The sequence below is a fragment of the Diabrotica undecimpunctata genome, chromosome 7, assembly GCF_040954645.1.
Source record: "Diabrotica undecimpunctata isolate CICGRU chromosome 7, icDiaUnde3, whole genome shotgun sequence".
In the NCBI taxonomy this organism is placed as follows: Eukaryota; Metazoa; Arthropoda; class Insecta; order Coleoptera; family Chrysomelidae; genus Diabrotica; species Diabrotica undecimpunctata.
Genome location: NC_092809.1, coordinates 74,525,069 through 74,538,103, shown reverse-complemented (window position 1 = coordinate 74,538,103; position 13,035 = coordinate 74,525,069). Strand labels below are relative to the sequence as shown.

Here is a 13,035-nt window from a genome sequence, read left to right as displayed (position 1 = left end):
AAAAGTGCTTTCCTCGTTCCGATCCTACTCTGAATCCAAATTGAACTTCACCCAGGTGTTCTTCTAATTTGGTGTGTATGCGCAAGTAAATGATAGTGAGGAGCACTTTAAGTACACGATTCATCAAACTAATTAATCTATGTTCTTCACATTTCCTAGCGTTGGGTTTTTTAGGGAGTGGAATGAATATTGATAGTAGCCAGTCTTTTTGTAAGTAACGAGTCTCGTAGATATTTTTGAATAGCTTCGTAAGAGCTGTGATTTGGTGTGCCTTTAATAGTTTTAAACTTTCACCATGCACCTCATCAGGTCCTGGTAATTTCCCATCATTAATTCGCTTTATGGTCATAGTTACTTCTTCGTTTGATATTTCTGCGCGGTAGGGATTGTTTATTTCAGTCGGACTTCATGCTGCATCTTTGAATAATTCTTGCATATATTCTTTCCATCTTCGTAATTTATCTTCAATGGTAGTCAAAATCTGGCCTTCAATGTCTACAACTATTCCTGTATTGCGTTGTTTTCTGTTATTGTGAATATGGAAATCGTCTTGTTTGCGTTGTAGTGTTTCAATTTCCGTACATTTCTCGGTCAGCCATGCTTCTCTTGCTCCTTTTACCTGCTTTAGTATAGTCTATGCAACTTTTTGTACTCGTTGTCATTTCTACCTTTCAATTTTCTTCCATTATCTGCAATATTTTATCTGTCATCCATTCTTGCTTCTTTTCTCTTTTTAATTTTACATATTCATGTGAAATTGTGGAAATAGATGTCTTCATTTCGTTCCACTGTTCTTCTACGCATCTAATAGCGTCTTCAACTATTTTCGCAAAATTCTTATTAATCTTTGTTTTTAGTTTTTCTGGATGTTATTTTCTTTTGGTAGTCTTATATCTATCTAAGAGTTTTTCACTACAGTCTTGCAATTCTACAACCGTTTCCACGTCCGGGCAAAATCGCGAATAAATTTCAGGTAATTAAAAAGGAACATCCGGCAAAAGCATATGGGTACAACACTGTTAAAAACCGTTATTCAGATTTACAAATAAATTGTTTGAAAGAAATTATTGATATCGGTGCGTAACTGACAAATAAAATATGTCAACCCATCTTCTTTAAATCAAGTAGTGTTGTTTCCTGCTCTATACACATATTGTTCCTGATGTATAGGCAACCATTACACCATCTATAATAAGTCTATCGAGAAATTTTTCTACGTCACTTTCTAACAGCTCTAGCCACATGAGTAGTAGCTGTTGTTATGTCAGTTACCTCTTTTGTTATTTAATTAAGAAAGATGGTTTATTTGATACCTTAAAAATATGTCTAAATTATATTCCATAACAAGTTGTAGTAATGACATCTTTTTCATTCGTTTGTGTGCTGCCCCGAGTTATGTGGTGTGCAGTCTATTCATTTGTTATCCTTGCTGTTTTATTTTCCTTAATAGAGGTTATTCAACGTCATCCTGTGAAAGGTATGCTGATTCGTAAAGGATCTTCTTTATATTCCCTCTTTCTGGGATTCTCATATTTCTATATTTTCCGGTTTTTCAAACATACTTACTGTTCCCGTAGAGATTTATAGAGTGAGTATAAATCATCCATGGGTCGATCTCATACAACAGTGTATTCTAGTCTAAGTGGTTGAATTTTACAGGATCTGAACTATTGACCACGAGATTATTTACAGTAAAGTGAACACAATTGATTTACCTGACCCGCTAGTCTAACTAACCAACTGATACTTATATTTACCGTAGGTAAATCACTAAAACAGAAATTAATCAATGGTAGTATTTTAATATGTCTTTGACTATATTCCTCGTAACCTGTACTAGACCTGCAACATTTGCCATATCTGATATAAGATATTTTCCAATACCCGATAAACTTTTTGTTCTGGCCTGTTATATCCAGGGCTTTTGTTTTAAAGTAACGCTGAACCTTTTCATGATAACAGGTTCACAAATAGCGCTGTAATTGGTAACATTAAACCATTGATACCTTGTAATAGACTTTTGCTCGTATCCATCTTGAAAAAAGCGGGCTTGGATAATAGAGACTTTATAGCGAATTATTTATAGTTTATATTACAAACCAAACTGCCAACATTAAAGTGGATGACTAGTCAATAGAGATAATTGCCATAGTGGATGACCAGTTAATAGAGACAATTTCCATAGATAGAAGACTGAGACAAGGATGCATTCTGTCTCCAGTGCTATTTAACATATAAGTCGAGAATATGGGTTGGATCTCAATACGAACAAAATAAAGTATATGATAGTTAGTAAGCGCGAAATATTAAATACGGATCTTTTGGTAAACCAACAGCCAATTGACAGGGTAAACAGCAACACATATCTTGGTACTAACATAAATAGTCAATGGGACCACTCTACTGAAATAAAACAACGCATAGGGAAAGCCAGATCAGCGTTCGCAAAGATGAAGTCTCTTTTCAGAAGTTACGATTTATTACTTCCAAAATATCTATTATCAGATGCTATATATTTTCTACACTATTATACAGAGTAGAGGCACGGACGGTCTCTGAAGCTTCTTTAGGAAAGCTCGAGGGCTTCAAAATTTGGTGTTACAGGCGCATCTTACGAATTTCATGGGTGGATTGTGTGACTAATATTAAAGTCATACATAGAATGGGCAAGAAATGCGATATCATTAACACAATCAAAGAGCGCAAATTAGAATAGGTTGGTTTTATTATAAGAAATGAACGCAGATATGGCTTATTGCAACTCATTCTTCAGGGCATGGTATTTCGAAAGAGAAGACCAGGGAGAAGAAGAGGAAGTGGTTCAATACGTCTACAACCGACGAATAGCTTCAAGTAAAGTTAAGATAACTATACGGATCGCCAAAATACGGAACAGATAGGCACCGTAAGAAGAAAAACTAGACTTTTTAGTAGCCAGTCATTTTTCCGAAGACCTAGATTTTGCTCCCCTAAGTGGATCCTGATTATTACTCTTCCAGTCTTCTTCTCTCGCGTAGGTATGGACTATGTAGCGTCTAGGCATATAACCATTACATCTCTTTCTCAAGTTCCTTGTTTTAAACGTTGTATTACTGAACTGTAATAAATTCTGACTTCCGCTAGAAGTATCATTCGCTGCTTGTTCCAGTTTGTTGACGGTTAGGGCAGCTAAGCCAGATATAATCTAGTATCAGGCTGGAATCTGTGTATTAGCGCCATCTTAAATACTTATGTGGAGACAACAACTTTTTGACCATAGATCATATTTAGACAGATTTAAACGAAGGAATGAATAATAACGGAAGATAGCTTTTATGGCTGTACAATTTAAAGAATTTTTTTTACGTAAAACGTCTACTACCAATACAAGAAGTTTGGAAAAACTTAAAATTGAGATAGGTATTAGATACTAGTATTTAACTTCTAATAAAGACTAAATAAAAAGTTATGCCGATAATTAAAAAATGGAAACATCGTTGTTTAAGTAAAATCCCGGAAACTCCAAACAACTTAGTTTATTTAATGTCCATTATAGACATTATACATAAAACGTTTTTACATGTTTATTTTAATGATTACATTTTATTGATAAAAACTACTTGAACAAACAATGGGAAGGTTACGTAAATTTTTTTCAACATTATTTACTAATCTTCATTTTTTATTAAATCATACCCCCACTTTAAAAAGATACTTAATTGGTCCTTGTTTCGTCAATCAACATTGTTAGTTTTAGATTTGTACCAAACTAATTAAATAATTGTTTGTGGTTTTCAAGAGTTGGCTTTAAAAATACCCAATGTTTGATTTTTTATTTATGATAACATAAAAAACTGCTTCTTTTGCGTATTTATTACGCTCATTTTTGTATTTAGAAATATTTAGTGAGGAGATTATTGACAATATTAAAATATATCATATATACAATATTAGAATATTCTAACAATTGATCAAAATAAGTAGCTGATTCTCGACAAAACATAGTCAGCTCAGCAACTCTTTTAGATGTGGCTCAAACCTATGACGATGCCTAGCATTGAGATTATACCATGTAACGTTATAAACGTCACATCTCTATTAATTTATATTTTAATAATTATTTCATTTTAATTTCTTTATTAATTTATTAATTTCTTTATCTTTAGTTTAATTTTTACTATTTTTTTATTCATAAAAATAGTTGGCGCCCACAAAATGTTTTTTCTTTTCTTCCTCTGTCTTTATTTTCTCTCTTTCTGTCCCATAGAATAAATATTTGCCCTCTCACTTTTGTTCGGCAGACTATTCTGTTCTGTGTTGACTGACAAGCTAGTTTCATGATATCTATACCAACATTCTATGACATCTGTGCTAACTTCATTCAGTCTCCCACTTTCTGTCAAAACAACTTTTCTGTAGTGGGATTATTTTTTGCCTCTTTTTGAAATTTATAAAAGAAGGCAAAAATTATTATAAGACTCATTTTTATGGTCTACAACTTCTCTTGGGGTAAGTACTTTCATTGTGATATTTATTCTATAATTCTGACCACATTTCCAATATTTCTAACCTTACTTTCTTTCCAAAGCACATTTTTTTTCTGATATATGCATTAGGTCTCTAACAGAATTTAACTAAGTAGTAACATTCATATTTCATTTTATCCTTGCCATACGCTATTTGTTTAAGTGTAATTTTGTAAGATGGCAAGGAAGTTAAACCTTTCTTTTTGATGTGTTTCTAATGCATGTTGTTTCTTATCCTTTTAGTTTATTGGAGATATCAAAACTTTATTGGTTTACTGGATATTTTATTGGGTTTGTTGGACACATCAAAACTTTATTGGAGATATAAAACTTATTGGTTTACTGGACATTTTATTTTTATTGGACATTTCATTGGATCTATTGAATTTATTGGTTTATTGGACACCAAAACTTAGTCAGGACATACAGCCACGTGTGACTGCAGCTCTCCAGAAGTCACAACTTCTAAGTGGAGGATCCAACAGCTAGAACACACAAGCCGCCCATCGAAGCAATAAGTAACACTTATAACTGTTAAGCTTTGGCAGGGTTAATTATTGTTTTTTTATTGATTTAAATAAATATGATTGGTTAAAATTTGTCTTATTTGCTATCAAATGAGAACTCAGGTTCAATCCCTAGTTTAAGACAAGACGAACTCACCCTTGAGATACTGAGCTAGGCAAGGTATAGACGATAAGCTCCCATGGTTGATTGAGTATTATTTTTACAATAGTATTTCAATTCTCTTTGGTAGTCTTATCGTTACACATTGGCGCCCAACCGTACTTGTTTTATTCAGGGAATTGTGCTCTGAGTTTTTGGTTTGGTGGCAAATAACAAACTTTAATAAATACTTTCTTATTTATATTTTTTGTGTGTTCATATTATCATTATTTGCAGTTAATTTTAATATTTCCATATTTTTGACTGTTTTTATATATTTTCACATGTTGGGTTAAAAAGTATTACCATTTTTATATATTTCAGCATATATATTTTATACTCAGATATTTTATATGTTTTTTTTTGATGGTAGGTACTTTTATACTGTTGTAAGTGGTTTGTTTTTTATTAACTTAACCAGTTTTTGTGGATAGTGTATTTTAATTACTTTCTTAATTTTTTAAATTATTTCTCCAAGATGCTACCTAAACATTTAAAGACAGATGAATTATCATATGAAATTCTTATTAGGAATGTCTCTGTCCCAAATACAGTAGAGGAAAAACGAAAGATCCTTGCTGGACTTCTTTCTCAAGAAGCCAGTAACCGTAGTTTTTCTGATGTTTCTGTTAATCTATCTTTTGATGTTGATTACCAACAAGCTTTAGCTTCCTATTCTGACCTATTAAGTCTTATATCTGATTATTCAGGTACAAAATCTGATAGTAGATTCAAAGCTTTCAGTTCTCGTTTAACTCATTTGTCTGGTAGAATCTCCTGTCTACAGCCAACTTCTGTAGACGAAGAAAAATTAAAAAAAGCTATCCGCTATGATTTGTTGAAATTAGAAGGTACTTTGTCTGACATTGTAGATCAACCTGATATGGTAGACCAACCTGTTGCTTCTACTCCTGATAGAGTAAACCTTAATTATTCTCAATCTTCAGCCTCACCTGTTAAGTCTGTTCCTGTTTATAAATGGGGTATTAAAAAATTTTCTGGTAAAGAACCTCTAATTCCATTTCTCGAACAGATTGAAACTTTAAAGTTTTCTAGGAACTGCACTGATGAAGATTTATTCATCTCTGCAGGAGACCTATTTGAAGGTGCTGCTTTTACTTGGTGGCATAATCACTTTACAAAAAAATCTTTTAATTCTTGGTCTGAATTAGTTGCTTCCTTAAAGGAAACTTATTTACCTTACAATTATGAAAGAAATTTGTGGGAACAAATACGTTCTACAAAACAGTCTTTCAAACAACCTGTCTCTGCATATATTTCTTATATGGAGTCTTTGATGCTCCGGTCTTCAAAATCTATTCCTGAGTGTGAAAAAGTAGATGATATCATTAATGGTCTTCTTCCTGATTATGTCAAGGCTCTTGCTTTCCAGGATGTGGAATCAGTTGCAGACCTTACAAAGTATTGTAAGAGATTTGAAGCTGCTCTTACTATTTCGTCTCGCAGTAAATTTTCTGTTGAGTCTCTTTCTTCTTCTGCTACATGTTGGAACTGCAACATGACAGGCCATACTTTTCAAGTATGTAATAAACCCAAGAGAAAGTTTTGTCATGGTTGTGGGTTTAAGAATATCACCACAAATGAATGTAGCAGATGTTCAAAAAACGGTTTGAAAGAACATTCCAGGGAAAACTTTTCGAAGACATTCAAACAACCCAAGTCAGTGAATGTGTCTAAGAAAGTTATACCTAAAACTACTTCTTTTAGATCTAATGATAATTTAAGCACTTTTTCTTCAGTACAATCTGAAACTTTACCTTCTTCTAGTACTTCTGTTCTTTCTAGTGGTCCTTTAAATTCTAAGGTACATTTAAATTCTACTTCATTATTAGATGTTCATACTAATGATAATAGACCATATATTTCTATTTCTGTAGGTAGTGAAACAATCTCTGCACTTCTTGATACTGGCAGTAATGTTAGTATTATTGGTTTTCCTTCTTTATTTTTACTTAAAAAACTCAAATTAGCACTTAATTATGATGTTTCAAGTCAACTCACTACTGCTGATGGAAACATTCAGAGTATTTTAGGATATGTTTGGTTACCTGTTACTTTATTGAGTAAAACTCAATCACTTAAAGTGTTAATAGTTCCTTCTATTTCACATAAGATGATATTAGGTATGGATTTTATTCGTTTGTTTCAACTTTGTTTGGATTTCTCAAATTTTTCATTTAAGGCTACAGATTTATCTACTTGTGTAGTAAATACTGTTAGCAGTGCTGAAAATCTTTCTGACATTCAACAGTCACAACTTAACTCTGTTCATCGTAGTGATTCTGTAAATGTAGTAACTGACTCTCTTTCAAGAATTCCTGAAGTATCTCAAGTTTCTCTCTTGAATTTATCTAATTTAAAAACAGATGCTTGGTATAGGAATATGATAGGGAAAGTTACAGTAAACCCTAACTTATATCCTGCTTTTAAGGTTCAGGATGATGTTCTTTATAAATATGTTTTTTCTAGCTCAAAGTTTTCTGATTCTTCTCCAGAATGGAAAATTTTTGTTCCTTCTCCACATAGGAAGGAAATTTTGCAAATTTATCATGATGATCCTACAGCTGCTCATTTAGGTGTCTTTAAAACCCTTTCTAGGATTTCAGAATTGTATTACTGGCCTAAAATGAGATCTTTTGTTGTGAACTATGTTCATAAATGTAAAGTTTGTGCTTCTTGCAAGCCTTTAGAGAATATTTCTCCTATCTTTAATGAAGTTCAGAAGAGAATAGGTCACTCTTACAATACCAACACTAATTGCTACAATTTACGTAGACATGATGTAAAATTTCATGTAAGTGCTAAAGTCCGGAAGAAAAATAACATCCTTTCAAAAGCTGTGGATGATTTTTCTGCTAAATTAGCTCCCAAATTTATTCCCTGTATTATACATAAAGTTTTATCTCCTTTAGTATATAATCTTAAGGATCTAGATGGTAAAGACCTTGGTAATTTTCATGTGCAAGATATTAAGTTAGATGTTACTGATTCTAGTGATGATGAGTCTCAATAATGTTGTATAATATGGTAAAGCATTATCTTTTATTATTTTATCTCTTTATATTTTGATATTTCTGTAGTTATGATAAACATATTAATCTTATTTATTTGACATTACCCTAACTGTTTATATATTTCTATTATTTTACTTTGGGTAATTGTTGTTGATTTTGATACAATTAAAAGCCTCATCCAGCACTTTATGTATGACAACATGGTTAGTTGCATACATGGTGTTTTAGTTTTCCTAGGATACATATATCCTAAGGAGATTTTGGGCCAGATTATATGAATCTGTGTTCCTTTTTGGTCTTTTAGAGACAATTAATATACCGTAGTAGGTATATATTTTTTTTTTGGATGATGTGTTTTTTTTTATTTCTTTTGGAGTTAAAATAATTCTATGCATCTACTTTTAGAAATCTGGTGTAGAATTATGGCGCTTTGAAGTTTGATTGTAGTATACCTACTTTCACTTGTTTTCTTCTATTTTTGTAAACTATATTTATGCAGTACTTTATTCTTTTGTGTAGATCCCTGGTTTATATTTAGTGAGAATAACATTTCTTATGTATCATTATCTTATTTTCATTATTAACTTACTCTTAGCCTTCTAAGACTTGTTTTATGCAGTTACTATATCTCTTTTGTGTAGAACTTTGTCTTATTTGACATATCAAGTAAAGTTTATATGTATTTTTGAGTTGTTTATCAATAATTACATTTGCATATCAATGTCTACATGCTTTTACTCATTTTATAATTTTGATATTATTGTTACCTTACTTTAGGTACTCAGTTATCCTGAGTACTAATTTTTTTTTTGAGGTTCATTCATTAGCAGTATCCATTAACTATTCATTTTTGTGAGATATGATCTCTATATTATGTATTTACCTGACTTTGCTTATTTGTCTTTATTTTTGTATACTTACCTTTGACTTTGATTATTAACTAGACTTCATACTATGTGTATAGAATGCTATTTTGCAAAGGAAGTTGTTGTACTTCCGAAGAAGAATTTCTGAAGACATAATTCTTCAACAATGTATATCTGAATATATCAGATGCATTGCCCCTTTGTTATTATTATTTTTGTTATTGTGGGCCTGAGCTTTGATGCAGATGTACATTCGTACCACTGGATCTTCCTTAAATGGTGGGTTGTCTCCAGGGTATGGCGTCGGGGGGTTCATGGCACATAGGGCTGTCGTCTCCGAGGAGCGCTGTCGTGGTTTAACCGTGGGCTATGGGCTACTGCGTTCATACCAACATGGTTTCAATTGATCCTTTGGTAGGGTCCATGTACAGTACCAAAGTCTACAGATACCCGATTACTTTAAATTAATTTTTTCCCTTCATTTTTAGTCTGATGAATACTAAAATTCCTTGGGTAATATGCATTTATATTCCCCTGAGCGTTCCCCTCAAAAACTGTATATTATAATTATTAAATTTTTATTATAAACTTTATGCTACACCATCTTACTGCTTACTTTATAACAGTACCTATTTAATTTCAGTTTAATGAATACTGAAATTCATTGAGTAATTTTTTTTTATTTTTCCAGAGATATTCTCTGTAGTAGTTTATTAATATTAGATTAATAATTTTAGTGTGATGAATACTACAATTCATTGGGTAATTTTTTTTATTTTCCCCAGATTAACATCTGAAAATTATTTTGTTATTTTTTTTTTAAATATAGCAAATTTGAGTTATACTTTAAATTTTTTATGAATAGTAATGTAAACTTAATTACTTATATTCATTAATTTAATTATTTTGTTATATATATTTTTTAAATAACATATAACAAATTTTAGTTTGACGGATACTACAATTCGTTGGGAAGTATTCAATTTCCCTGAGTAATACTCTAAATTTTTTTTTATGATCATTCTTTTATTATTATATTCATTAACTTGATTGCTTTGTTATAAAGTATTTATTTTTGATTTGTTACTACAGATTACTACTGCATATATTTATTCCTAGGTAGAACATTGTGTTCTTGTTTTCTTTGAGAAAAATTTCTCAGTTGTGTTCGAAATTTTTCTGATGGGTGGTAGGAGTGTGTAACGTTATAAACGTCACATCTCTATTAATTTATATTTTAATAATTATTTCATTTTAATTTCTTTATTAATTTATTAATTTCTTTATCTTTAGTTTAATTTTTACTATTTTTTTATTCATAAAAATAGTTGGCGCCCACAAAATGTTTTTTCTTTTCTTCCTCTGTCTTTATTTTCTCTCTTTCTGTCCCATAGAATAAATATTTGCCCTCTCACTTTTGTTCGGCAGACTATTCTGTTCTGTGTTGACTGACAAGCTAGTTTCATGATATCTATACCAACATTCTATGACATCTGTGCTAACTTCATTCAGTCTCCCACTTTCTGTCAAAACAACTTTTCTGTAGTGGGATTATTTTTTGCCTCTTTTTGAAATTTATAAAAGAAGGCAAAAATTATTATAAGACTCATTTTTATGGTCTACAACTTCTCTTGGGGTAAGTACTTTCATTGTGATATTTATTCTATAATTCTGACCACATTTCCAATATTTCTAACCTTACTTTCTTTCCAAAGCACATTTTTTTTCTGATATATGCATTAGGTCTCTAACAGAATTTAACTAAGTAGTAACATTCATATTTCATTTTATCCTTGCCATACGCTATTTGTTTAAGTGTAATTTTGTAAGATGGCAAGGAAGTTAAACCTTTCTTTTTGATGTGTTTCTAATGCATGTTGTTTCTTATCCTTTTAGTTTATTGGAGATATCAAAACTTTATTGGTTTACTGGATATTTTATTGGGTTTGTTGGACACATCAAAACTTTATTGGAGATATAAAACTTATTGGTTTACTGGACATTTTATTTTTATTGGACATTTCATTGGATCTATTGAATTTATTGGTTTATTGGACACCAAAACTTAGTCAGGACATACAGCCACGTGTGACTGCAGCTCTCCAGAAGTCACAACTTCTAAGTGGAGGATCCAACAGCTAGAACACACAAGCCGCCCATCGAAGCAATAAGTAACACTTATAACTGTTAAGCTTTGGCAGGGTTAATTATTGTTTTTTTATTGATTTAAATAAATATGATTGGTTAAAATTTGTCTTATTTGCTATCAAATGAGAACTCAGGTTCAATCCCTAGTTTAAGACAAGACGAACTCACCCTTGAGATACTGAGCTAGGCAAGGTATAGACGATAAGCTCCCATGGTTGATTGAGTATTATTTTTACAATAGTATTTCAATTCTCTTTGGTAGTCTTATCGTTACAACCATAAACTGAAAAACATTCTTTCTACCCAATATTTAGAAATATTGAAGATGTGTTTTATGACCTAAGGGAAATCCGTGCAGGTATACCACAGGTAAGTTTACTGTTACCAGTCCTATATATTTTTTGTACACTGGTAATCTGACGAATATTGACCAAATTGATGATCATTGATACATTTGCCGACGATACAACGATTATGACTGCTGGTGACAATGAAATAAATTTTGTTAGGAGAGGTACGGGTACGTACATCGACATTATCATGGCGACACAAGGAATAGTTGCGAAAGCAAGAGGCTGGAAGATTTTGCCAGACTACACTGGAACTGAACATCGGTACTTCTGGTTCTCGATAACCGGAACAGTGACCACTAACACGGTCCGTACGTCCAGGACGTCGGGAGGCGGATGCGGCGATGAGAATGACTGGAAAGTATACGAGGAGCTGATTTAATGGAGAGTGAGCATGATGCAGAGTCAATCACCGACGGTGAAAAACGTGGAGAGAGTCATTAAAGAAGTGATGGAAGGAAGCAAGATAGGTCGCGAGAGCAAGGGGCAGAGCAGGGATCAGACCGGAGGTCATCGAGGAGATCGGGGAAGATTACCACGCAAGGAAGAGGGAACTTGGAACCTAGAAAGAGCTGTGTGAAAAGCTGGATGAGGACATTAGAGGTCAGGGATACAAGATCGTCATGAAGAAGTTCCATGCGTATCCTCCTTACGAAATTCCTATGGACAAGAAGCTTAAGGTAACAAGAGAGCTCTTTTCGGGACGGCAGATGGCATGGAGTATGGAGGGACGAGTGAGCTGAGCGTGCCGTAACCTTTACCATAGAAGAACTTGGGCATTGGGTTCAATTAAGACGCGCAGGTCCTCCGGATTGGATCGGATACCACCTGAGGCGGTGAAGGGTCTAGCACGGGCGGAGCCTGCGTGGCTTCTGAAACACATGAATGCACTGCTGGAAGCACAGACCTTTCCTGAGCCTTGAAGGACATCGAGGCTGGTACTGCTCCCAAGACTGGGGAAAAGTATCGACCCATCTGTCTTCTTCCTTGCATCGGTAAGCTGTATGAAAGGATGCTGCTAGTACGCATATACGACATGGTTGAGAGGTCATGTGGATTATCTCGGAGGCAATTTGGTTTTTGTAAAGGGAAAAGCACGATTGATGCAATCGTGAGTGTGCTTGAAGCATGGCGCAACAGAGGGGCTGAATATCGCTGGGCGGCCGTACTGTTGTTCGATGTTAGAAATGCATTTAATACGCTGCAGTGGAACGAGGTAATGAAGGCAATGGAGGAGAGTGAATGTCCTAGTTACCTGATGAATGTGGTGGCGGAGTATCTGTCCGAGAGAAGGATTATGGTGGAAAAGGGAATGATCGTGGACGTGACGGCTGGGGTGCCTCAGGGACTTGTCTTGGGCCCGACGCTATGGAACCTGGCATATAACAAGGTTATGAACTGTGAATATGGAGAGGGTACAATCTCCGCATTCGCAGCTGACTTCGCTGTACTAGTAGCGGCCCGG

General features: G+C 33.4%; 1 protein-coding gene across 2 annotated transcripts; it reads left to right on the top strand.

The window, feature by feature from the left end:
* The first annotated feature begins 4,057 nt into the window (after positions 1-4,057).
* On the top strand, positions 4,058-11,456 carry LOC140445497 (uncharacterized). 2 transcript variants are annotated; one of them, XR_011951404.1, is made up of 2 exons: positions 4,058-10,708; positions 10,969-11,456. XR_011951404.1 is itself a non-coding variant. In XM_072537548.1 (2 exons), the coding sequence occupies exon 2, from the start codon at positions 5,650-5,652 to the stop codon at positions 8,203-8,205; it is 2,556 nt and encodes an 851-aa protein (XP_072393649.1). In that variant the 5' UTR covers positions 4,058-4,488; positions 4,749-5,649; the 3' UTR covers positions 8,206-11,456. The 2 variants fall into 2 exon arrangements, 1 of the variants encoding a protein (XP_072393649.1); XM_072537548.1 differs by having other exon boundaries at positions 4,058-4,488; positions 4,749-11,456.
* Positions 11,457-13,035: the final 1,579 nt, after the last annotated feature.